Source organism: Rhinoderma darwinii, chromosome 5 (genome assembly GCF_050947455.1).
Source record: "Rhinoderma darwinii isolate aRhiDar2 chromosome 5, aRhiDar2.hap1, whole genome shotgun sequence".
NCBI lineage: Eukaryota > Metazoa > Chordata > Amphibia > Anura > Rhinodermatidae > Rhinoderma > Rhinoderma darwinii.
Window position 1 is genome coordinate 259,420,881 of NC_134691.1, and position 27,656 is coordinate 259,448,536.

The 27,656-nt window shown below is 39.4% G+C and overlaps 1 protein-coding gene across 1 annotated transcript in view; it reads left to right on the forward strand.

Annotated features, from left to right (window-relative positions):
• The window catches only part of CNTNAP2 (contactin associated protein 2), a 1,694,842-nt gene that overhangs the window by 1,017,744 nt on the left and 649,442 nt on the right, over window positions 1–27,656 (forward strand). The window contains exon 10 of the mRNA XM_075827067.1: window positions 13,755–13,926. Coding sequence (XP_075683182.1) covers window positions 13,755–13,926 — 172 coding nt within the window. The remainder of the gene's footprint in view (window positions 1–13,754; window positions 13,927–27,656) is intronic.

A 27,656-nucleotide genomic window follows, 5' to 3' on the forward strand; every position in this document is an offset into this window, starting at 1 on the left:
GATTTTCCTCCCGCAAAGCCGGATGAAAAATCTGCTACATATGCTGGGGACCTTTGGGTATGTTCTTACAGGTCGGATGAACTGCACTTTTTCTGCAACAGAAAATCTGCAGTGCAATTTTAGAAATCTAGAGGTTAATCAGTCACAGAAATCTGCAGCAAATAGAGTGTTTTTGTAGTGCAGAATCGCTGTAAAAACTGCAACAAAACAGATTTTATGCTCCACAAACACGTTTATGGGGGAAAACGCAGAGTCTCTGTTTAGAATCCACAGCATATATTGACATGTTGCGAATTATAAAGTTGCATCGCAGCTGAATTTCCGCACAAATTATGTGCAGATGCAGTGTGGGGATGAGATTTATTAAAGTCTCATCCCCTTTGCTGCTACTATAAATGCTATACTTTAATTTTACATGTTAACCCATGGCAGAACATCTGCAGCCTATATATGAGAACATACACTTAGGCCTGGTTCCCACGGGACGGATACGCTGCGTAAAAGTCAAGCAGAATGTCCCACCTGGAACCCGCAGACATTCCTTCCGAAAAAATGTGTTGCGAATTTTCGGATGGAAACTCCGCTGCGAAAAAAAGCTGTTCATACTTACCCCCTCCCACCTCTGATACCCGCTCAGGCCTCAGGCCTTGGATGACGTTGCAGGCCATGTGACGCTTCAGCCTATAAATTGGTTGCAGCGGTCACATGTGATGCAACGTCATCCAAGGAGGCTGGACTGCAAGAAAAAGGAAGGCGTTCTGGGTAAGTATGATTTGTTTTTTTCTTCCGGCGTTGCAATATTTGCTGTGTAAATGCCGCGATTATGCTGAAGAAGTCGCAACGCTTGGCTTTCTGTTGCAGGTTTTGTATCCCATTAAATTCAATGGGGAAAACCCGCAACGGAAAATCATCCAAAACGCAGCATAAATTGACATGCTGCGGAATTATGTTCTACACCGCAGGTCAAGTTATTAACATTTATGCTGCGGTTTTTTTACCGCAACGTGAGGATGAGATTTACTAAATCTCATCCACTTTGCTGCTACTGTAAATGCTGCAGAATTTCCGCACACAGTTCCGTTGCGGAAATTCCTCAGCGCTTACGCTACGTGGGAACTCAGCCTTGGAGTCCAAACTTACTACAACAAACTCTTATAACGCCTTTTTGGGCCACATGTTTCTTTAAATGGCCACTCACAAAGTAATGAAAATTCAACTAATTGCTGTACGTTTTCCACTATATCATTCACTTAAAGACTAGCTACTGTAACTGCGTTTGAGCCTGGAATATAAGTACGCACTATCTTACTGCAATATAATATTGTTTGAGTGTCTCTGGAATAGTGAATGTAAGTATTTGTTAACATAGCAGGTAGTTGCGAGAAATGGAAGAAACAATTTCGTGTTATTCAGAGATCTATGTAAGGAGTAGTTCATAAGATATAGCATATATATACAGGGTGGGCCATTTATATGGATACACCTAAATAAAATGGGAATGGTTGGTGATATTAACTTCCTGTTTGTAGCACATTAGTATATGGGAGGGGGGAAACTTTTCAAGCTGGGTGTTGACCATGGCGGCCATTTTGAAGTCGGCCATTTTGTATCCAACTTTAGTTTTTTCAATGGGAAGAGGGTCATGTGACACATCAAACGTATCGAGAATTTCACAAGAAAAACAATGGTGTGCTTGGTTTTAACGTTACTTTATTCTTTCATGAGTTATTTACAAGTTCCTGACCACTTATAAAATGTGTTCAAAGTGCTGCCCATTGTGTTGGATTGTCAATGAAACCCTCTTCTCCCACTCTTCACACACTGATAGCAACACCGCAGAAGAAATGCTAGCACATGCTTCCAGTATCCGTAGTTTCAGTTGCTGCACATCTCGTATCTTCACAGCATAGACAATTGTCTTCAGATGACCCCAAAGATAAAAGTCTAAGGTGGTCAGATCGGGAGGCATTTCTTCTGCGGTGTTGCTATTAGTGTGTGAAGAGTGGGAGAAGAGGGTTGTATTGACAATACAACACAATGGGCAGCACTTTGAACAAATTTTATAAGTGGTCAGAAACTTGTAAATAACTCATGAAAGAATAAAGTAACGTTAAAACCAAGCACACCATTGTTTTTCTTGTGAAATTCTCGATAAGTTTGATGTGTCACATGACCCTCTTCCCATTGAAAAAACTAAAGTTGGATACAAAATGGCCGACTTCAAAATGGCCGCCATGGTCAACACCCAGCTTGAAAAGTTTCCCCCTTCCCATATACTAATGTGCCACAAACAGGAAGTTAATATCACCCACCATTCCCATTTTATTTAGGTGTATCCATATAAATGGCCCACCCTGTATATTTAAAACAAAAACACTGCATTTTATAGACGTCCTCGCACATTTAAACAATACATGAGCTTTGGCGCAGGTTTTTCTTTTATTTTTGTTCTCTTATTATCCAGTATTTTAAACATGTCAGATTGTATAAATGTATGATTGATGAACACTTACAATTATATAAAAGAATATTACAATGAAGTATTCATTGCAATTTCTGTAACATTAAGCTTAAAGTGAGTCTGTCACGACTTTTGGCACACTCCCACTCCCACTAGAAACCACTACCCTAAAAAGTAAATCATCGATGAACATGAAAATCTTATTTTTAGTCCCGCTTGGACTAGGAATCTCTGTTATCAATATGGTACAAGATGGGTTAATACGAACATTCCCATAAAGAACATTTTTCGCCTCTAAACATCAAGAATGGAACTGTAGTTGCACTTTTTGTAAAGAGTCTGTTTAGATTGTACGCCAGCCAAGTTGATTGATTGATAAATAGTGGTAATACATTAGCTATATCCTTGGGAAACAATTGCACTGACTCACTTTTCAGAGACGTTACCTAGGGCGGCTATATCACATCTCTCAGTACTTTAACCTTAAGACCTAATCGTCCTACAGTTCAAACAAATAAGGCTGCTGGAAGACGCTAGAACTCTACAATAATTTTCTTTGAACATATATTGCTATCAGGCACATTTTCCGCTTTCTTCACCATTATATGTAATTAGCCTTTAGGCATTTACTCTTTATTTTACTCACAAAATACCAGTTTTCAGCATAACATCTTGATAGGATGGCTGTTTTAAAGAAAAGATCCATTAGTCGCAGGTGTATTTATCTTTCATTTTGTATTTTTTTCTCCTGTCACTTTAAACATCTATGGTGTCTCCGTATTGCCAAGGAACATGTTGGGCATATGAGATATATGGGCGGGTACAGACACCATATGATTGCCTATTAAAGGGAATATGTTTTTTTTTTTATTTCTTTTTATTGTTATGTATTTGTCAATGTCCCCAGTGTGCCCATATCGTCACAAAATCACAGGTCAGGACTTCTCTGTACCAGGACCTATGTAAACAAGGCAAATTAGTGTAGCTTTTTTTTATTATTATTGCAAATGTTGTCTTTTTTTTTTTTTGTTTTTTTTTTTATGTGAACAGGTGTTTATTCTGTTGCCTGAGGCAGGACATGAGATCTCATCGCACTATATTTAATTTCATAGGGAACCAATTAACCTATCAAGAATAGGGTTGGTTTTAGGGGTGGTAAACTGGGAAAATTAAGTATTATTTCATAGCATTATAGGGTGGTATTATTTGAGCGGTATTATGTGGGCTAAAATTACAAAAAAAATTCTTGCTGCCCAGGGGAGTCACAGATCCTGCATGAAGAATGCACAATCATGGGTAGATCATGCAAAGTCCATGCAGATGTAGATTGATTATATTGTAACTAAGGACTCCAGTGCCTTAAAGGAAGGACTTTTTTCTTTAACATAAGGAGGGAATAGCAGGGAATGACTAATCTGCGGTAAAATCTAGTTTTCAGAATTTTAGCAGAGATAGTGGAACATGCTGTACTATACTGGGAAAATATCAGTCTACCAGTGGCTAGTGACTCGTTCAGATTGTGCTGCTAATACTATCTTTGTTGGCTTAGTGTAAATCCCATGATCACGGGAAGGACGCTCGGCTGTTTCCGTAACTCTATAGAAGGAAATAGAGAGCCGCGCACATTCTCCACATAGGTGTGCTTTCCAGCGGTGGAACCTGCACGTATTACATATTTATGGCATATCCTATGGATATGCCATGAATGTCTCAGATTGGAATACCCCTTTAGGTTTCATTAAAACAAACAAAAATATCATTGTGTGATTTTTCATAATTTTGAAAATGAGGATATAATCATAGGCGCAACCTAAAGCTCCTGAACCGCAATGCAAAATCCGTAACAGTGCCCCCCAACTATTACATGTCATTTATAGTACTGGTCTTCAACATTCATTTATTTAGGATTGACACAACTGCAAAAGCCTACAAGATGGGTTATCCGATCATTTCTCAATCAATGAGTTTCAGCATTTGAGATACATATGGGGATTTTGTTGTAGTCGTGCTCAGGTAGTATAACAAAATTAACTATAAGATAACTAAAGCTTAAATGGAAAAGGCTCAGAAAATAAACATATGTAATATATAAGCCCATAAACATATACTACTGTCCTCAAAAACCTAATCGCACTAGCATTATAAGTGTACACTAATAAGTCACATCTGCCAAAAGTAGTAAGATCTATAGCAGGTAACAGCTTGTCTTTTCATGTAAGCCGTATCGTCAGCACACTTCATTTCAGTATACCGCTTGTGCTAGCTCCGTACCCTTCTGTTCTCCCTGACCTTTATCAATAATCGAGACTACCATTGCTTTGGACCCCCCATAAAAAACATGATGATAAATAGTGGAGATTCATTTTTTAGTCTCCCGTGAAGTCCAGGGGGAAGTTTTTATTCAAATCAGTGCCCCCATTCTATTTTTGTAGCACCATTTTTTGATAATTTATTAAATCTATCTATAGTTTAATTTCAATGTCATGGTGCGACAACCTCTATATGCACAGGCATGGCAGTCATTAGCGGTTGTGACTTTGTATTTGTTATCCCAAAATCATTTTGATTTGTTTAAATTTTTGGGGGATATGCTTATTGACTATTGAAGCAAAGAAAAAAACATAATTTAAACACATATCTGTTCAGCTAGCAACTAAACCTTACCTAAAAATGAAGGCTCGAATCAAACCAAGGGTGTCATTCTGATTGATTTACAGATGAGCCACTATCCGCTGTTGCAGTTTACCTTTGTAGATATGAAAAATGGCCACCCTGAAATACTATCCGCACTTCAGATACCTGCCAGATTTCTAGAGACTAAATCATCTGAAAAGCACATTGATTTTCTGAATAAATAGCCTTGTGGCTCTTCAGAATAATGACACCTCAACAACTAAGTTTTCTTATATGAAGTTACCTTGCAAATCTTACAGAAGTGTCAAGATTCCAAAATATTGAACCAACACTGTAGGTCAGAAATGTGCAGAGAAATGGATAAATAAGAAAATGATATAATTTAGAGTTTGTATTTTCTAGATAAAAGAACTAATTATACTGTAGTTCTTTTTTTGTTAATTCAAGTAGATGAAGTCTGAGACATTTGTTCGAGGAAAGGAATAGGCGATTACTGCCTGCATCGCACAGTTGGGGGTTAGTGACAGTGCCTTAGTGATGCTCATTAAAAAACACATTTCTTCCCAATAATGTTTCTTTACTGCTCACACTACAGGCTGTATATGAAGTAATTTTACTTCTAATGGAGTAATAGAAGTAATCAAACATAAATAATCACCAGCCCATGACTACAAATATGTGTTTGACCTAATCTCATTACTTGTTCCTTATTTTGTTCCTTATTAATAAATGTGGTAGGTATTTATGACGGTGCCCTTTATCTAAAATTACATTTTGTGTAAAGATCACTAACCATTCAGTGTGACAAATATGCAAAGGGGATAGATACTGTATGACTTGAATCCATTGTTTATTACCTGGCCCATTTCCAAACTATTTAAAGTTTAAACCCTTAGAGACCACCAATACGCCTTTTCACAATGGTCACTAAGGGGCCTTAGGCTAGGCCGCCGCCTTTCAACATCGGCCGAGTTTAAGCCTGCAGGGGTGTTTTCCGTGCAGACTGGAGCCTGTGCTCGGTTGTCTGATGACAGCCGAGCTCCTTCTCTAATGGTAGCGATCTAAGTTTACTTTGATCGCGGCCGTTTAATCCCTTAAATGCTATGGTCAGTAGCGACCGAAACATTTAAGTTGTTTACAGAGGTAAGGAGCTCCATCTCTCACCCATCGGCGGCGTGCAAATGCAATCTCGGGCCCCCAATGGGGTGTTATGGCCTGCCCTGGCTATATGCCAATTAGGTCGTGCCAGAGGCACGTCCTAATAGATTACCTGTCAGTTTTACACTGATAGGCAGTAATGCTCTGGTATACCAAACCATTATATCTGCGATCAAGAAATATGGCCCTGGCTCAACAAAGTAATGGAAAAAATAGGAATACAAGGTTATTTTTTAGAAGCAATTAATGCTATGTATCACCACACATATGCACAAGTTGTTACACAGGGAGATATATCAAAAAATGTAGATTGTACCGAGGCACTAGACAAGGATGCCCCTTATCACCATTATTATTTAATTTAGCCATTGAGTCACTAGCGAGATTTGTTTCTCAGACTTCGCAGATAAAAGGTATAGAAGTTGGTGAAGAGGAAGTTAATATAGCACTATTCGCAAATTATCTGATTTTGTTTGTAAACAATATTAAAGAGAAAATAGGTAGAATTCCAGAAATATTGCAAGAGTTGGAAAATTTAGCGGGGTATAAAATCAATAGAACAAACACGGAGGTTCTATTGTCAGACAAACAAATTTATATTGGTTGGAATCGAGAGATTAGATTAAACATTGTAAAAGAGAAGATTAAATTTTTAGGGGTGTATATTGGTAGAGACATGCACAATATTTATCGGCTGAATTTACGCCAGTGCTGGATGATGCTAGGAAGGAACTAATTTCGTAGAAATATCTGCCCTTATCATTGTATGGTAGAAAAAAATAAAGATGGTGATCTTCCCCAGGCTACTGTACCAGCTTCAAATGATCCCACTCTTATTAAGACATAATGATATAAAGAACATCAATAAAGCGTCTCAAAAATTTTTATGGAGACATAAAAAATCTTGTATGTCGATAGAAAACTTACAAAAAGACACTAGAGTGGGAGGGATATCCTTCCCTGATATTAAGCCATGCAATATTGCATACATTGCAAGATATGTCATAGATTGGACGAATGGCAATAATAAACCGAAAATCGAAAAGCAATTAGTGGCATCAAAGTCCTTGCGGGTATACCTTCATCAATCCCCTGGGATGGACCCCTTGGGGACCAAAACCTCGTTTTTGTTGAGGGACTCTAAACTAGTATGGAGGCTGTTGAGATAGAGCTTTAACTTGTTTTATAGTTTGTCAGGACTCCTGACTATTAGCGAGTATCTACAGCTTAAAGGCTATCACGAGAGTATAGGCTGGACAAAGAGATGGTCTCAAAAAGGGATTTGTAGAATATCGGACATGATAGATTAACAAAATAAAGAAATCAAAACCTTTGACCAATATAAGGAACAATATGGCCTTGAAGAAGGTTATTTTTTGAAGTATATACAACTAGACCATATAATAAAAAAAAGAGGGGGATTTGCTAGAACCAGCCAAAAGGAATTTAACAGCATGATTGAAGGAATGCAAGGCAGCCCATCAATCACATTTATTAGGAAATTGCCAGCTAAGGATGACAGGAAATGTGTAATGAATATAATAAAAAAATGGAAAAGGGATTTGAATACGCAGCTTTTGGAGGAGGAAGTAGAAGATCGTTTGTTAAAGGGCTGGGCACGGGTAAGCAGGCCGACATCACCTGAAAACCTATGAGAAATGCAGTGGAAGGTACGGGCCAGACTTTATAGGGCATTAAATATGCCCTATGACAATTTTATATCCAATTATACACGACAATGCCCAAAATGTGGGGAAGCCAATGCAGGATTTGTCCACTGTTTTTGGTCATGCATGGCAATTAGAAAGTTATGGGTTTCGGTAGAAAGGTATATGAGCTATGTATTAAATAAAGACATAAAATTAGATGATACTTTCGACAAAAAGATTATTCTATCAGAGTGGGTATCCATGCATATACCATCGTTTGTCCCGCTTAAGAGGTTCTGGAATAATATATATTTGCAGTGGATAGATAAAAATAAATTAAAAAGAGAACATAACCCAGAAGGTTGGGAAAAAATATGGAAGCCAATTGTCAAAAGAATGCTATCTAGCGCAGAGTTTCAGGAGGTGTACAAAAACTGATACTAGAAGTATAGGAAAAGGGTGAGTATGGACCACAGATGGGTTGGGAGGGGGAGGGAAGGGGGGTTTATGGATGGAATCTATTAGTAATAACTTCTGTTACTATGAAACAGCTGTATGTGTAAAATTTCACCTGCGAGTGGATTATGCTTTTATACAGATGGAAAATCAAATAAAGTATTTATAAAAAAAAAAAAAGTTTTTCCATAAAAAGTGGTTTTATTTAGTAAAAGTGTAATAAATAAATAAAAGTACACATATATGGTATCACTGCGACCGTAATGACCCAAACAATAAAGTTACCATGTAATTTAAAGGTGAACACCGTAATAAAAAGCAAAAAACAACGGCAAAATTTCAATTTTTCGCCCCCTCAAAAAAGTCATAACAAAAGTTTTTTGTTTTTTTTTAAAGGAAGTTTTAGTAAGACCCCATATCAAACAGCGGTACAAAATAGAAAAGTACAAAACAACATTGTATACAGGAAATAATACAGTAGTACCAAGTGTATAAGATCAGTTAGTAACAAAAACATACGGATATGCGACAGCACATATCAATAAGTGCATATAATAAAGAACAAAAACAAAACCTAAACAAACAGCCTTTCTTCATCAGATGAAAATGTAAAATAAAATCTTGCGAGGACCAGGCAATATCAGAGTTTTTAGTGGAGGAACGGGGGACCGCAGAGACGTCAGCAAATTCCAGGTCTAATCAATCTGGGCAATATCAAGTTAGGAGGTAGTGTCGGGGTTAGCTATGCAAGAGCTCCATACTTTCAGAAATTTATCAGGGCACCCACGTGCTTCATAAGTGAGCTTGGTAAGGTAGAATTAACTAGCGTAATCCATGCTGACAATAAAGGAACCTTTGGATGTTTCCAATTCAGGAGTATAGTCATTTTAGCAAAGAACAATTAGAGTGTCATGAGATATCTAATAGCGACAGTAGGCACAATTTCTTGTACCAATAAAAAAAGACAAGTTTTGCGATCTAATATACGAGGGAGTCCTACTTTAAGCTCAAGAAATTTCAAAACCTCAGCCCAGAATTTATGAATAATCGGGCATTACCAGAACATGTGCATGAAGGAGCTGATGGCACCGTGGACAGACAGGAGTAGGTATGCGTCCCATTCTAAATAATTTGCAAGGGGTGTAGTAAATTTGATTGAAAATTTTTAATTGAATGAGTTGGTCCCTTGCAGATATCAAAGGACCTGTTAGATAGCGTTTCTTTATGATCTTCTGTGGATACTAAGAAAAGAGTCTGAGACCAACGATCCAATGTTACCCTATCAAGCTTTGTAGAGGATACAGTTAGCAGCTGTCTGTACAGTGTGGATAATGGTTTAGCTAACATCTCTTGTGTTACCCATCCTCCACCAGGAACGTACAAAGTCTAACATTATACCCTGCAAATTGTAACCAGAGGGTACGCCTAAGTTGGATATAGCGGAACCTGAGAAGAGTCGGGATCTGATGTTTGGACCGAAGTTGTGCAAAAGTGACCACTTTGTCTTCCACTACCTTGTCTTCCAAAGTCAATATACCTAGGGTTGCCCACTCACTTGGGTTAGGGAGGCCTCTCGACTGCGGCAGAAGTTTGTTATACCAGAGTGGTGTCCAAGGGGACCAGGACACCTCCTCGGAATCAAAGAGCAACAAAGATCTTTGCAAGACCTTCAGAGTATTTTGCATTGGGACCGTAAGTGCATGTCAAGGAGGGGGGCCTGTCTATGAATAGAGTTTACCACAGTCATAATAAAAGTTAAACAATAAGTCAAATGTACCCCCAAAAAAGTACCAGTGAAAACTACGTCTCGTCCTGCAAAAAATAAGCCCACATATCATTACATTGACGGAAAAATAAAAAAGTTATGGCTCTTGGAAAGCAACGATGCAAAAACAAATAATTTGTGTTCAAAGGAGGTTTTATTGTGCAAAAGTCATATAACATAAAAAAAAACTATACATATGTGGTATTTTCATAATTGTACCGACCCATAGAATAAAGATAACATGTTATTTATGCTGCATGGTGAATGGCGTGAATTTAAAACGCATAGAATAATGTTGGAATTTCCGGGTTTTTTCTATTCCCCCCCAAAAAAAGTTCATGAAACTTACTTAAAAAATGATATGTACCGGAAAAAGAAAAGTTATAGCTCTTTGAATGCGACTATACAAAAAAAATTGCTTGGTCATTAGGGCCAAAATAGGCTGGTCACTAAGGGGTTTAAAGATCATTTTGAGTTGTTTTTTTCCCCAAGTATTCTGTGTGTGGTACATTTTATTTTTCCTAGTAATCCGTTAATTTCGTGTACAGAATTGTTTACTAGAAGTTCTATCTGCTATACAATAGTCTGCCTCTCCAAGCTACACATACTTGTCTTAGGTCCTTCCCTTTAGGACAACAGCAAGCATAGTGTAAGACCGTATAAGAAATCATTCAGCTTCAGGATAAAAATAATTTACGACAAGTATAAAAAAAGTAATGTATTATCTGTGTACTGAGATCATACCTCTCAACATCCCATTTTTTGAGAGATTGGCAAGCAAAACAAACCTTAAAGGGGGTGGGTTTATGAAATGTGCTCAAAGTGGGCACTTGTGGAGGTGTAAAATAGTACGGCAGGGAGAGCATTGTACATAGGTGACCCTATAATATGTGTACTGTACCTTTAAGCAATGCAGTTTTTTAATATTCAAAATTACATTTATTGGATAAATGGAAAGGAGTTTTCTCATGAAGAAAGCAAGTGACTATTTAGTGGATTTATTTGTGTTTTATTCACAAACAATATGCCCATGATATTCACCAATCAGCCATAACATTAACATTAAACCCCCTGCCTAATATTGTGCAGGTCCCCCTTGTGATGCCAAAACAGCTGTAACCTGTCAAGGCATGGATTACACAAGCCTCTGACGGAGTCCTGTGGTATTTGGCACAAGAAATTAGCAGCAGATCCTTTAGGTCCTTTAAGTTGCGTGGTCGGACCTCCATGGATCAAACTTGTTTTTCTAGCACATCCTACAGATGCTTGATCGGTTTTCTATCTGGCTATAGAAGTAAACTGAAATGTAAATATACACAATATCTATATATACAAGTATATTGAAGTGTGTATATATAGATATATATTTATGTTTTAAATTGAAAAATATAATTTCAAAATAGCAAATAAACAAGCCAACTGTTAAAAAATACTGTAAGACTGTGCTCACATAACTCTAGTAACATTCATAGCAGCCTAAGGCCGATTTCAGACACAGCATTTTCCATGCCATTTTTTATGTGCTATTGTGTGGCGGAGGGGCCTAAAATGCTACGGAAAGATGTTATTTTGAAGACTACGGTGAAATATGAAAAAGTCTACATACGTAGCATTTTGGTTTGGGGTGTTTATGTAGTGTTTTGGGAATCAGTGGTGTTTTTATCAAAACGCAGTATGCTCTAGGTATGGCATGGCAGTACAAAATGAAAAAACAAAAATACTTCAAATGCCCTTGTACGTGTATTTTTAAAGAATTTTTAAGGCAAAAAGAAAAAAAAAATATTGAAGTCTATGGAGCAAAAAATGCAATACCCAGAGCATACTGCATTTCGGGAAAAAAAATGCCACTGACTATAAGAAAACACAAAAAAGGCCCAAACCAAGACACGATATGTGTAGAAATATTCATATGTTTCTATATAACAGCAAACTTCTGGCCGCAGAAAATCTCAGGGAAAATTGCCTCTAAATGCTGTCTATGTGTGTGTGTGTGTGCGTGTGTGTGTGTGAATCTAGCCTTAAACTCTTTAATAGGATGCCTCCTACTAAATGACAGCAACTCTTATAATTATAGATTCAATTAAAAACGTTATTGTTACATATAAATAGATAAAAATACATGAAAATGTAAACATACCCATGATGAAGGATTATCCCCAAGGTCTATAATCAAATACAGTACATATCAAAAATGGAAAGTGCAAGTGCTGCAATGTAACACATAAGTATACTTGGACTGGAGTTAAGTATAAAGTGCAAAATGCATACAATAAGCCAATAAAATACCTAGATACAGGAGAAGTGGAACATACAGACCAAGAGGTTACACACCCCGACACATGTTTTGCCCTGCTTCTTCTGGGGGTCTCACCCAACACTCCTACCTAATCATCTCAGTACACAAAGTGAAAGGGGGAAAGGCGCAACCAGCATCAATGCATAGCAATGAGTGGGTGGGTACGAGGGGGAGATGGTCACCTGATCAATCGTTACATGATCAGTATGATTAAACTTCGAGAGAGAGGACCTGTAGTGACCAAATGGAGGAACAGCAACTTCTAAAACACTTATTGTCCAATGTGAGAAAAGCACAAAGTGAAGTGACACACAGCAAAACAAAGGGGTCAAGTGGAAGGGAAATGCCGGGAACAGGTACATGTAGAGTAGGAATAAAAAGGGGAGGGGGGATACAGATAAGGTAAGGGAGCCGGTAAAGAGAAGGGGGATGGTAAAATATTACACCCTTTAATAAAGTCTGTGAAATAGAGCAGCCACAACATACATACATGCAAAATAAAATAGATAGCAAAACAGACAAATTTGATGGAACAATGGAGCAGATGTACTTATGTGTCTGCAGCTCAAATGTATCCTAAATTGAGCCACAGTTTGGTGCAATTCTTGTTAAACCAGATGTTTGCGCCTGACTAGACACTTCTTAAACGTGTTTAAAAAACGGGCATGTTTAACAGAAAAGGGCGTGTTTTAACTTAAAGGGGCGTGGCTTAAAATGTTCCATTGTGCACCAAAAAACGAAGCCAACTTAGCCAAATCAAAGGTGGTATAAAAATAAGTGTCTGGCAGGTCAAGTAAGTTGTGCCATCTTTATCATACAGCATGCACCACTGTGATAAATTTGGCGAATCTTCTGACTGCCTTGTCTTAGTTTATCCCTTCTAAATCTTAGACTACATTACTATCCAAATGTTTTCTGGCATTAAACTTTGTATGTTGTGAACACAGATTATAAACCTTCTAACCTCAGTGATAAAATAATGATTTTTCTCTACGTGTTTATCTAAACCTGACCTTTTTCTGGTTGTTATTTTATATATTCTGTCATAAACTAGACCTTTTAATTCTTTCTGGATGAGAAATATACAATGTATCTACTTTTTAACATTTAAACAATATCTTGCTGTTAACATACAGCACATTTTCCTTCAGGTTGTCAGCATTTATTAGCACTTATTTGCTCTAATGAAGAAAAAGACAAGCAACGCTTTAATTATAATTGTAATTGTTTCTATAACTGAATTAACATGTAACATGGTTCAATAAGCAGTTTAGGATATTACCGTCATCTATATGACATTTATTTTCTAATAATTTTCTACTTTTATCTACTCAGGTTTCTACTCCAAATCAAACAGCTCTTATCACCCTGTGTACGAGAATTCCTTTCAAGGGTGCATGCAACTTCTCCATGTGGACAACCAGCTGGTTGACCTGCATGCAGTAGAGCAAGGGAAGCAAGGGAGCTTTGAAAATATCAGTATTGACATGTGTGCAATCATTGACAGGTAAGAGAACAAGAACTCAGTCTAAAGTGCTTGTAAATGTAAAAGTTTTTAGATACATCAGGTATAAAATAACAAAAAATTGGCGTATTACTTAAAGGGTAATCCAAATCCCTTTACGGTGCCCTTGACCGGGATAAAACAATTCTTCAAATATATTTACAGTCTGCCAGTTCTCTTATTAAAAGATGGGTAATTACTTAAGATCCATGGAATGGCGACGTCACATGACCATGGAAGCCAATTATTGCATGGCACTGCAATGTTGCATCTACAAGGCCATGCCATGTTTGGTTGCCACCATTGTTCTAAGGCTGGTGGCTGGGAAGCACAGGACTTTGGTAGTAAAAGAAGTGTTTTCTTTACGACTGTAAGTATATTTCAAAGATTTTTATTTTCCTACCCAGGGTACAGTAAAGGGCTTTCCAGAAATTCCACCGACTCTCAGGTTATAGTTTAGAGTGAAGTTCCACCTTTGAGTTTGAGTAATGTTGACTCGATCTAGCATTTTTTGACATGTTGTCTATCGATCAAACGATTCATGTTTATCTAACTCCATCTGTTATGTTCTCATAAATGATTTTCCACGTTTTATTGGCAGTTGCACAGTCATTTCACCTATTTACATATCATGCACTCTTGATAGTAAGTGTTCACATCTGACCGAGTATCTACATGTGTAACTAGGCCCTAAGAGAAGTACATATAGATTCTGCAAAAATATTTAAATAGTAACTACACTTTCATCAAACTTTTGATATGTCATAGAGATATATCAAAAGTTTGGATCGGTGGGGATCCTGGTGCTGGCTCCCCCAATGTTGATGAAACGAAGGTAAAGAAGCGTTCACCTGAGCGCCCTGTCATCAGCGTTTCTTGTCAGGCTGAAGAGGGCTTTCATAGAATGTCTATGTGAGCCGTCTTCAGCTTGACAGGCAGCGCCGATCACAGCCGAACATGCAGGGCGCTCCGTTGAGCGCTTCTGCACCTTATCAAAAGTTTGATGAAAGTGGAGTTGCTCATTAAGGTTAAACCAACTAAACCTATGGAGTTACTGCACTGTAGATAGACTTTCACATCTGCTATTTTTACATATTTGACTGCTGCGGAAATAATTGGGACAACTGCAATGACTTACAGTCAAGTGGGGGTTACAATATCAATATCAAATTATTATAACATGGGGACAAGATGCAATATAGCTTTAGTCTAGATGCAGCATGATATATAGTGCTATTTTTTTGGCACAAGGCTAACACAGACATATATTTCTGTTGGATACTATATGTGCCAGTGCTTTGTGTACCTGATTTTACCGTGTGGAGGGCTATATAAGTGGATTTCAAATTTATTAGGAGGTATGTTGGCTAAATTGTGGCATGCTAAATAATGCTCTAATTTACATAAGCCTGCCCCTATGAGAGTGTGTTCACACATAGCAGGTTTGTTGCAGAAATGAATGCCGCAGAAAAAAACATGAATGTGAACATGTATGTAAACGTACCTTCATAGGTTTCAGAAAAGTGCTTACACAGCCACTCTTTGCTTGAGTGATTGGAATAAAGTGTTTACAAACTTCGGTTTTTCTGTTTTTAAAAGGGATTAGAAATGAATACAGGGAACTAAATGTGTTATTCTGTCTGAGGCTTACCTTCAACATTACAGAACATTTTGCAAAAAAAAAGGTGTTGCAATAAATCCAGTATGTTTATTTTACATTTTCTGCAAAAAAAATCTGTATTCACTGCACCAGAGTTAGGTATACAGATTTTTCATGATGATGGACATCGGATGGTTTGTTTACTGGGGGAATGCCCCTTAGCAACAGGGAATAGAAAAAAAAATAAAGACATACACAGCCAGAACTTCTTAATATACTATATTAAGAAGTGATCAACCTTCTGATGTAGAATTCAATTGTTTAAAAAATAATAATAGTTATAGTGATTTTTTTAAATATACAATGCATTTTTTTAATTTTTACTTTTATACAATCACTGTCAAAAGGCAACCCTTTTTTTTTTTAAAGTGAACCTTTAACCTGCCCATACATGTGCAGCTGAGTGCAGTATGTAATGGGCAGGGCTGTACAAACCCTGGGGCACTTTAAAAAAAAAATTCTACCCTCCTCCGTTATTTAGATATTGTGCTGTTATATTTGGCGCCCGATATTTAAATAACCTCCTGAACTGTCAATGGGGCGTGTAATGGCAAGGGGAGGTGTTACTATGGCTGTGACACTGTCCAATCAGCTACGGACAGTGTCACAGCAAGAGCGAGGAGAGAGAGTGTGCTCGTCTGCCGAACTGGCAAGGGGGTGTTTCACTGCTACGGACAGTGCAATAGCTGAAGAGGAGAGCGTGCATGCTGTAACACTGTCCGTAGCTGATTGGACAGTGTCACAGCCATAGTAACACGCCCCATTGACAGTACACGCCCCGTTAACTGTTCAGGGGGTTATTTAAATATCGGGTGCCAAATATAATGGCACCGATATCTAAATAACGGAGGAGGGTAGAAAAAAATTTAAAGTGCCCCAGGGTTTGTGCAGCCCTCCCCATTACATACTTCACTCAGCTGCACATGTATGGGGAGGTGAAAGGTTCTCTTTAAGGATTGCATGGAAACATTCATAATATAATGATAATGTAAATGACTGCTTTGAAGTTAGAAACTTAATTCATATTTCAGGAGAACTTTAGAGTAATAAGTTTCCTTTTTAACACTTTAGTAGAAGTGTGATCACAAGGACATGACTAATATTCTCACTGTTGCTGTTTGCTCACCTTTACCAGCATGTTTAACTCCTATTTGTGCACATCTTTCTCACCCACCTACAATAGACAATCATAGCGTTAACATGTGTTACCTTTGACTAAACTGATGAAGAGCAATGCAAGCTACAAATTACCTGTTGCGCTGTGAAGGAAGGGATTAATTGATGCACAACACTACAGGGGTATATTTTGTACAGATAAGCATATTGTATTATAAAGGCTTATGTAGGATGTGCCAGCCTTGGCTACTGTTACCACATGTCTTTGTATCACAATGTAGCAACTTTACGTATAAGCTTCTAAGACCATATGGGGTCTTTGCAGTAAAGGCACTAAAGAAGATTGTCTTCCCAGGTGACAAATGGGTAAACATTTCTAAATGACTAACATATTTTTGCACCATGCTTGCCTGCACAGCTTCTTCTCTAGTGCTCTCTAAGTCAGTACAGAAAGGAAAATAACACAAAATAGATGCAATCTCCCCTTCTGCAGGTTGCAATTTTCTTATTCTTCATTTGTCTTCTATAATTGTCAGTTTTTCATAAGCCCAGCTTTAAAATGGGCTGGCAGTCAGGGGCCACTCTGTCCCCCAGCCCACAGTTTTGTGTTTGCTTCTAATGAACTTGCAGAGAATTCGGATCAGTCTCTTGTGTGGGCTCCCCATGTTCTTTCAGCCTCAATACCATCATGAGAATTGACAGCCTATCTGCAGACCTCGACTCCCAGCAAACACTGAAAAAACAAATCACTGTTAGGCTTCGTTCACATCTGCACTAGGACCCCGTTCCGACGTAGCTTTCCGTCGGAACAGAGCCCTACCACAGATGTGAACGAAGCCTTATTCTCAAATAAGCACTGGTGTGAGATTGTATAATACTAGATGACATGCTCACCAGGAGAACTCGGTATGTGTGCAGGTTTACCCCCTCCCTCTCACACACAACTCAGCAGCTCAGCTTTGTGTAATATGATCCCTCAGTGAGAAGTCAATTTAGGAGTGGACACAGACAACAGGGGGCCCCCTATTCAAGACTATATATGGGCTTCTTGATCTCAAATAGCTAAGCAGAGTTCACCCCCTTTCATCTGTCTAATACTCCACCAATGATTGAGAACCATGAAATGTATTTCCTCAGTGCCTTACATGTTATGTAATAGCTGGTAGTAGAGGTGAGTGAATCAATTCTACACAAATCAAATTCCATCCAGAGTTTTGAATTCAGCAAAAGCTAAAACTTGTTTATCACCGGGCACGTATCACAGCAAAATGGTGGCTGACATTTCAGATTAGAAAAAGGATCACATGACCTTGGACGAACTTCCCCATAATGCCTTGCAGGCAGCATTTCCAAAAGGCACTGCCGTTATCCCTCCCTGTAGCATAGCCAATCATGAGGGGTATAGGTGGATGATATTACTAATGCTGACTTGGTGTTAAAGAGCTTGAAAGGGGTTGTATACAGTCCCCGAAGCGAATAAAGAGTCAGACACGAGTTTTCATGTCAATTGGGGCACTTGTGATTCGCAGCAAATTTATTCGGACCGAATAAAACAAGCACTTTAATCGTATCGGACCTGTAACTAATTTTGGGAAATTCACTCATCTCTAGTCAGTATTAAGTTGCTTTTAAGGTGACGGTGGGTCCCCTTAACTGCGGGCCCCTGTGACCTGCATCAACTTTCATGCCTAATAGTAGATATTATTCAGTGAGTGGAGAGTTTCTGAACAGTTATAGATAGTGTAATAGGGGGAAAAATACATCTGATAAGTGGAAAAAGAGGCATTTTTCTTTAACAAGATATATTTCAAAGTTGATTATCTTTGTGTACACTTTTAACATATGAAAAAAGTTTTTATGATTGGTAAGCTTAAAATATAGTATTTGTTGGTTTGGTTTTTGCGTTAATATTCTTAAGAGTAGTTGTATCTTTCCCAGTTTGAAGTCCCAAGGAATTAAATGAGATCAGTTTTGGCAGGGCGACATACAAACAAAGCAGTACTATCAGCAGAAATTTTGCAGGGAAAGGAAATAATGTGCCAATGTTCTAGTAGCTGTTTATTGCAAATGGGTCCAACTGTCAAAATTATGTTCTGTTTCTAAAACAATATGCACAGGATCTTATACTTGAAAATAGATTTGTTTACACATGTTCTCATATTTACTTCTGTTTTGGATAAAATTCCTTCAAATATACTTGATAGAATCATGCATTAGGAATACAGTCAGAACGGGAAGACAGGAAATACAAGTTCTTGTAGTTGTATCCAGTTGTTAAGTAGAAAAATGCAGTCTAATATTTAGTCAGTATTGATTTATAAAATATATGCTAATACAGGATATAGTTGAAAAAATATAAAATCTGAATTTGCACATGATGTCTCTTAAAACGCTATATAATCTTCATTCAAGTATTTCATAATAAACAACACACATTTTAGAGTAACTATTTTTATTGACAGTTTTATCAACAAGGTCATTGTTGATGATAATTGGGAACCTCTAGGATAATGATATAATGATCACTTGAAAAGAGGTTAATTGGAGTTAGGTGTCCAATCAATAAAGTTGTGTGCCGGGCCTGCAATCTTATATTATATAAAATTAAAAAAAACATAATGTAGTTATCCCATGTTCAAGATAAAATTGTGTTTATATGCAATAAATTAAGCTTTAAAAGTAATTTCAGAACAAATTAGTACAAAAATGTATTATTGATATTAATTTCTTATAAATAGTCCTAACATTTTATTTTCAACTGTTGGCACAACCTGACTTAACTGTACATCATGGCTTGACTTGCCTAAAGTGCAATTGACACACTACTGCGGTAATGACCAAGATCAGAAAAAACTCTTAATACTGATTGCGACATATAACTACAGTAAACAAAGGGGGACTACATTTGTTTTTAAACCCCCTCAGCCCCAGCATTGCAATTCTAGTATTTTTTTATTTTTATTATTATACAAACAGTGTAAGTAAGGTCCCCATGGCTGTCCAGTAATAGTACCTGGAAGGGTACACCTAAGGTAAGCCCTGACAGGCTTTATTTCACTCGACAGTCCTGGGGAACCGAGTTTCTGAGTGGTTAGTATAAAACAATTCGCCCCCTACAATCTAAATTGAAGCATGCAGTATATAAGTCATTTGTAATTTTCATTATACAATTTTATATACATATATATATATATATATATATATATATATATATACATATATATATACATATATACACATATATATATATATATATATATATATATACACTTTTTCTTTTTTTACATTAAAATTTAAAAAAAACTTTAAATCTTGCAAATTTCTGTGTAACACTTCGACTTAGAAATGCTGTGCTTTGCCCCATTTAAATTAGTAAAAGTTATGTTGAATGCTAATATACTCTCCCTGCCATCCCCCTACCACCTTATCTGAAAGTTCCCTTAAAGGGGCTATTCATCATGACAGCTCCTTTTCAGTTTGAAGCTTGCCTGGCAATCAGCTGTCCTCCGTGGGTCCAGCTTCAGAAAGCTCCAGTGATGAGCTGTAATAACCGGCTTTCCTCTGCAGGGGAGACATAGAAGAATATGCAGTTTTTTCTTATAAATGGCCAACCATGTGATAAATGGGCAAGCCAGGTGCACTAAGGTGAGAGACACTTTTTGTTAGCGGCTCTCTCTTCTGGTTATTAGAAAGATGTCTTAAGTGGTGAATAAGATATATAAAAAGGGGTCATCATGGCCAAAGCAAAAAATTAAAAATTCAGTCATTCTCATGTAATCATGTTCAATATGAAGATTGACAATAGCAGCATTATTTTCTTAAATAGATAGCATCATTTTGGGTGGTATTTGAAATTTATTAAAATGTATTGGTTGATCTTCAACGTTTCAAGACAATCTGGCATTTTCCAATAAAAATAGTGTAAACATTGTGGAATATTGAAGAATCCTAAAAGAAATGTTAAAAATAAATACATATTTAGCTTTATTTTACAGAAAATATTATTAGCTATGAATTAAGAAAATGCTAAAGATAAATACAAAAGGAATACTATTTGATTTCTAGCAAACTAAGCCGGCATTTGTAATAGCCACTTCCTTAGAGCTGTACTTTTACAGAACTGTCAAACTGAAAAATAATAATTAAATTTATGACCTAGTATAAATCTACAGTAAACTGATTGGAAAGTTTCAGTTTGGACTGTGTGGTAGGGGAATTCATGGCTAACTTCATAAAATATGCTGCTTAGGAAAAATCAGAATGCAATGGAGTATGAAAAATGGGCACTTTTCTGGTTCCCTGCGTTTTAAAATCAACTTCTAAAATGTTTACATTTGGAAATGAAAAATGGCTGATAATATAAGAAAATATTTGCACTGATGTCTGATAGATTTGGATTCTTATGAGCAGAGGCAGCCATATTCATTCAGTATTTCTTCTATTAATTTGACTCATGGTTTGCATTGTATGTCACCAGGATCATTTAACTTTTATGTAATAGAAAAATGTATGCCTAGAGATCATTTTTTTTATGAGATATATATCGAAAGATAAAGGTATGCATATGGGGGTTAGTACAAAAAAAATTATGATTCTAATTAACAAACTCAATTAAAAAAAAGAAGTTCTATGAAAGCATCCGTTTATTTAGGACTTCAACACAGTTCAAATAAATTCTTATGCAAACTGGCGTATTATGGATCCATATTATGGAGGCATACAAGGCTTTATTTTCTGTCAGATTCCTTATTAATCTGACAGACAAAAATCTTTGCATGCTCCATCAAATTCAATTTTGAGGCACCATAAGGTAGACATGGAGTGCCTATGGCTTCGTAGTACAGTCATTGGAACACCATGTGCAGCCACTTTTCAGTGTACATGGAGCCTAAGCATAATTTATCAAAACAGATCTGGCCTCATTATCCATAGCAACCGATCACTTGCAGCTTTCATTTTTCCAAAGCTGTTAAAGAGATAAAAGTTGCATTGTGATTGGTTCCAAAGGTCAACAAGACCCATGGGCAATGAACAACAAGACCAATTATATTAGTTTTGCTTATTTCTGCCTTAAGTTACTTGTTCAATCCAACATATCCCATTTTGACGCTTAGGGTATGTTCACACGAGGTCATTACGTCCGTAATTGACGGACGTATTTCGGCCATAAGTACCGGACCGAACACAGTGCAGGGAGCCGGGCTCCTAGCATCATAGTTATGTACGATGCTAGGAGTCCCTGCCTCGCTGCCGGATAACTGTCCCGTACTGTAATCATGTTTTCAGTACGAGACAGTTGTCCGGCAGTGAGGCAGGGACTCCTAGCATCGTACATAACTATGATGCTAGGAGCCCGGCTCCCTGCACTGTGTTCGGTCCGGTACTTGCGGCCGAAATAAGTCCGTCAATTATGGACGTAATGACCTCATGTGAAGATACCCTAACAAAAACAGGTTGTCAGAGCAAACAAACTTTGTTACCCATTTACTGCCAAAGATGTACTGTATGTAATACGCTGTGACGTTAAACGCTTGACTTTAAAAGACCTGAATTCTAGCTATAAAATACCAGGATTAACGGATCTACATGTGATCTCTCTGTGTATCTGTGTAGGGGAAGGGTGGGAGAGGAGAGGCTGCAAGTGAAAGCAGGAAGAAAGATTACAGCGTGTAATTGCATCTTTCCTCCTGTACAGCCTTCCAGTGACCACAGGGAGGGATAAAGGAGCTTAAATTCATTTTATCACCCCCTTACAAATTGGAGAGCATATATTTAGGGTAGGTCTTTATTTTTGTTTTTTTGTTTTTAGCAAAAGGGTAATCAGTACTGGGCGACATTTTCACAATGTGCCAGGTGTCTACTTTCAGAAAATATAGGTATAGTGTGCATAATATGATTTTTTAAATTATTTTATTCAGGTTTTATTTGTGTAAGTCAAAATTGTGAAAATCATCCCGGTAGCAAAAGAGTTAAAGGGGTATTCCCATCTTAGACATTTATGGCATATCCACAGGAAAGATACGGGTCCCAACTCTGGAGCCAACACCTATCTTGAGAATGGGTATACCCCGACTCTGTCCCCATCTGGTAAAAGCAAACGCTGGCGACCGCATCCAGGTGGAGACTGTATGGAAAGGTGGCTGGGCTTACGTAAACAGTGTAGCTTGCTGTGCTACAATGTTTCTATAAGTCCCACAGAAGTGAATCGCTGTGATATAGAATGCTTCTATGGTAATTACAGAAACAGCCATCTCTTTACCCAGCCTAAACATAGATGCGGTGGCCAGTGGGGACAAGTTAAGGGACCCCGTTCTCAAGATAAGTGCGAGTTTCAGAGCTGGGATCCGCATCTATAAGACATTATGGCATATTTTGTGGATATACCATAAATGGTAAGATGGGAATGTCCCTTTTATGCCATATGACATACTGTACATACTGTATACTACTATTATTACCAGAGAATCCTTTGTTTAGCCCAAGCTCTGACACCGTAATGAGCACCAAAAGTCCTGGAAAAGACAAGACCATTTGGAACTGACTATGGAGCAAATCCCTTGCCACTTGAGTCAATTTCTTATAGCAATATTCAGAAATAATTGATTCGATCTTCTAAAGGATATGTACTGTGTCTGCGTTGATTACAACAAGGATTAGAATGAAATTTAAAGTGGTCCTGCACATGATCTGCATAGATGGAAGATGGACCCACAGAATCATGTCCTCTGGTTGGCCCAAGGAACCCAAGTCCGACACTGTAGGCAGTAGTCATTTGTTGACTAAATATATACACATCCATGATAATCTTATTGGAATCTGCACTATTTTATAATATTGTTTGTGGGACAAGACAATGAAACAAAGAGACCTAATGTAATGATAGGGGAAGGGAAACGGACAAGTGAGCCCTAATCTACCCGCCACTCTGTCCTTGCCTACTTGCAACGACCCACCCTAGGCGACGGGGTACAACTGGGCGGCGGTCCCTACGCTCAGTAAGTGCACGAGACAAACAGACAAGGGTACACAAAGCTAAGGGAAATGGGGCAGTTGCCCACGGCAACACCGTGAGCAACAAGAGTGGTGAACGAGCAGAGTCAAACCAGGAGTGCACGAGGTACCAAACGCAGAGCAGGAGAGTAGTCAGTAAGCCAGGGTCAGTATGGAGCAGCATCAAATAGTCAGTAGCTGTAGCTGGGCCAGGAAACCACACGGGAAGAATCACAAGCAAGGAGGAACAGGAAAGGCAGGTATAAATAGACAGAGGGCGGGAGCTAGCTGAGTCTGGCCAGGCTGCGATAGGCTCTCCCACTCCTAAGCCTGCCAGCCTGAGTGGTGGAAGCTCGAGTCAGTCTCAGAGACATAGACTCAGGTGAAGACTGATTACCTATGGAAGTTAACCCCGAAGCTGTGCCTGGCAGATCCTTTACAGTACCCCCCCCCCTTTTATGAGGGGCCACCGGACCCTTTCTAAGTGGACCTGGTTTATTGGGGAAACGAAGGTGGAACCTCCTGACCAATACCCCAGCGTGAACATCCCGGGCGGGTACCCAAGTCCTCTCCTCAGGCCCGTATCCCCTCCAATGGACAAGGTACTGGAGGGAGCCTTGGACCATCTTGCTGTCCACAATCTTGGCCACCTCGAATTCCACCCCCTCAGGGGTGAGAACGGGAACAGGAGGTTTCCTCGAGGGAGCCAAGGACGGGGAGCAGCGTTTAAGGAGGGAGGCATGAAACACGTCGTGTATTCGAAAAGATGGGGGCAACTCCAGTCGGAAGGAGACAGGATTGAGGACTTCAATGACCTTGTACGGCCCAATAAACCGGGGAGCAAACTTCTTGGACGGGACCTTAAGGCGCAAGTTCCTAGACGATAACCACACCAGATCCCCGACCATAAACAAGGGGTTAGCAGAACGTCTTCTATCTGCCTGAGTTTTTTGTACGCTCTGGGACGCCTCTAGGTTCTTCTGAACCTGGGCCCAGACTGTGCACAGTTCCCGATGAACGACCTCTACCTCGGGATTCTTGGAACTACCAGGTGAGACGGAGGAGAACCGTGGATTAATCCCAAAATTACAGAAAAAGGGGGAGACCCCTGACGAGTTACTGACCCGGTTATTAAGGGAAAATTCGGCGAGGGGAATGAATGAGACCCAATCATATTGACAGTCAGAGATAAAACACCTTAAATATTGTTCTAGAGATTGATTAGTCCTCTCAGTTTGACCATTAGTTTCAGGATGGAAGGCAGAGGAGAAGGACAGATCAATCTCCAACTTTTTACAGAAGGCTCTCCAAAACAATGAAACAAATTGTACCCCTCTGTCAGAAACAATATTGACAGGGACCCCATGGAGACGCAGGATGTGTTTGACAAACAAGGTAGCTAACGTCTTGGCATTAGGTAGTTTCTTGAGGGGCACAAAGTGGCACATCTTACTGAAGCGGTCTACTACCACCCACACCACCTACTTGCCTTGAGATGGAGGCAAATCGGTGATAAAATCCATGGAGATATGGGTCCAAGGTCTCTGGGGAATGGGCAAAGAACGTAGTAAGCCTGCTGGTCGGGACCTGGGAGTCTTGGACCTAGCACAAACCTCACAAGCGGCGATGTAGGCCTTAACGTCTTTAGTCAACCCAGGCCACCAATAGTTTCTGGCAATGAGGTGTTTGGTACCCAGGACGCCTGGATGACCAGATAGTGTGGAGTCATGATTTTCCCTAAGTACCCTTAGCTGGTATTGCAGGGGAACAAACAGCTTGTCCTCAGGAAGGTTCCCAGGAGCTGAACCTTGATCAGCCGCAATTTTAGAGACTAAATCAGAATCAATAGAAGAAATGATTATACCAGGAGGCAAAATACAAGCAGGATCTTCCTCCGAAGGAGGGCTGGCCATGAAGCTACGCGACAGCGCATCGGCCTTAATATTTTTAGACCCAGCCCTATAGGTAACCAAAAAGTTGAATCTGGTAAAAAATAGCGCCCATCGAGCCTGTCTCGGGTTTAGCCTCTGGGCAGATTCTAGGAAAACCAGATTCTTGTGGTCGGTAAGGACCGTTACCTGGTGCCTAGCCCCCTCCAGGAAGTGGCTCCACTCTTCAAATGCCCATTTAATGGCTAAGAGTTCGCGGTTGCCAATATCATAGTTACTCTCAGTGGGCGAAAACTTCCTGGAGAAGTAGGCACAGGGACGGAGATGGGTAAGGGACCTGGTACCCTGGGACAAGACAGCCCCCACTCCCACCTCGGATGCGTCAACTTCCACGATAAATGGCTCCATTTGGTTGGGCTGAACCAGCACCGGGGCCGAGATAAAGCACTTCTTAAGGACCTCAAAAGCCTGGACAGCCTCAGGGGGCCAGTGGAGGAGATCAGCACCTTTGCGAGTGAGGTCCGTAAGAGGCTTAGCGATGACCGAGAAGTTAGCAATAAATCTCCTGTAATAATTAGCGAACCCCAAGAAACACTGTAACGCCTTCAGGGAGGCAGGTTGGACCCATTCCGCCACTGCCTGGACCTTGGCGGGGTCCATGCGGAATTCATGAGGGTTGAGGATTTGACCCAAAAATGGTATCTCCTGTACCCCAAACACACATTTTTCGGTTTTTGCAAACAGTTTGTTTTCCCGAAGGACCTGGAGCACCTTCCTGACATGCTCAATGTGGGAGGACCAGTCCTTGGAAAACACCAGTATGTCATCAAGGTACACTACAAGAAATACCCCCAGGTAATCTCTTAAAATCTCATTTATGAAATTCTGGAAGACCGCAGGAGCATTACACAACCCAAAGGGCATGACGAGGTATTCGAAATGACCTTCGGGCGTGTTAAACGCAGTCTTCCACTCATGCCCCTCTTTGATGCGGATAAGGTTATACGCCTTCCGTAGATCAAACTTAGAGAACCATTGGGCCCCCTGAACCTGATTAAAGAGATCAGGAATCAAAGGAAGGGGATACTGGTTCCTTAAAGTGACCTTATTTAAGTTACGGTAGTCAATGCATGGCCTAAGACCACCATCCTTCTTCCCTACGAAGAAGAAGCCAGCACCTACCGGAGAAGTAGAGGGGCGAATGTAACTCTTGGCCAGGCATCCCTGGATATACTCTCTCATGGCTTCACGTTCGGGACAAGAAAGATTAAATATCCTACCCTTAGGGAGCTTAGCTCCTGGTACCAATTCGATAGCGCAATCGTATTCTCTATGAGGAGTTAACAATTTCGGAGGCCTCCTTAGAGAAAACATCAGCGAAGTCCTGAACAAACTCAGGTAGCGTGTTCACCTCCTCAGGGGGAGAAATAGAATTAACAGAAAAACATGACGTCAAGCATTCATTACCCCATTTGGTAAGCTCCCCAGTATTCCAGTCAAACGTGGGATTATGCAACTGCAAGCAGGGAAGGCCTAAAACCAAATTGGACGATAATCCCTGCATCAACAGTACAGAGCACTGCTCCAAATGCATGGAGCCAACAAGGAGTTCAAAAACAGGGGTATGCTGTGTAAAATAACCATTAGCAAGAGGAGTGGAGTCGATACCCACTACCGGGACAGGTTTAGGCAAATCAATTAAAGGCATAGCTAGAGACATGGCAAATTCCACAGACATGATATTAGTAGAAGACCCTGAATCCACGAAGGCACTGCCAGTAGCAGACCTACCCCCAAAAGAGACCTGAAAGGGAAGCAAGATTTTATTACGTTTCATATTTACGGGAAATACCTGTGCGCCCAAGTGACCTCCCCGATTATCACTTAGGCACGGAAGTTTTCCGGCTGCTTTATTCTTACGCCTAGGGCAGGTGTTCACTTGATGCTTGTCATCCCCACAATAGAAGCAGAGACCATTCTTCCTGCGGAACTCTCTACGTTGTCGGGGGGACACGGAGGCCCCGAGTTGCATGGGTACCTCCGAGTCTTCCGTGGAAGAGCGAAGCAACGGGACCTCG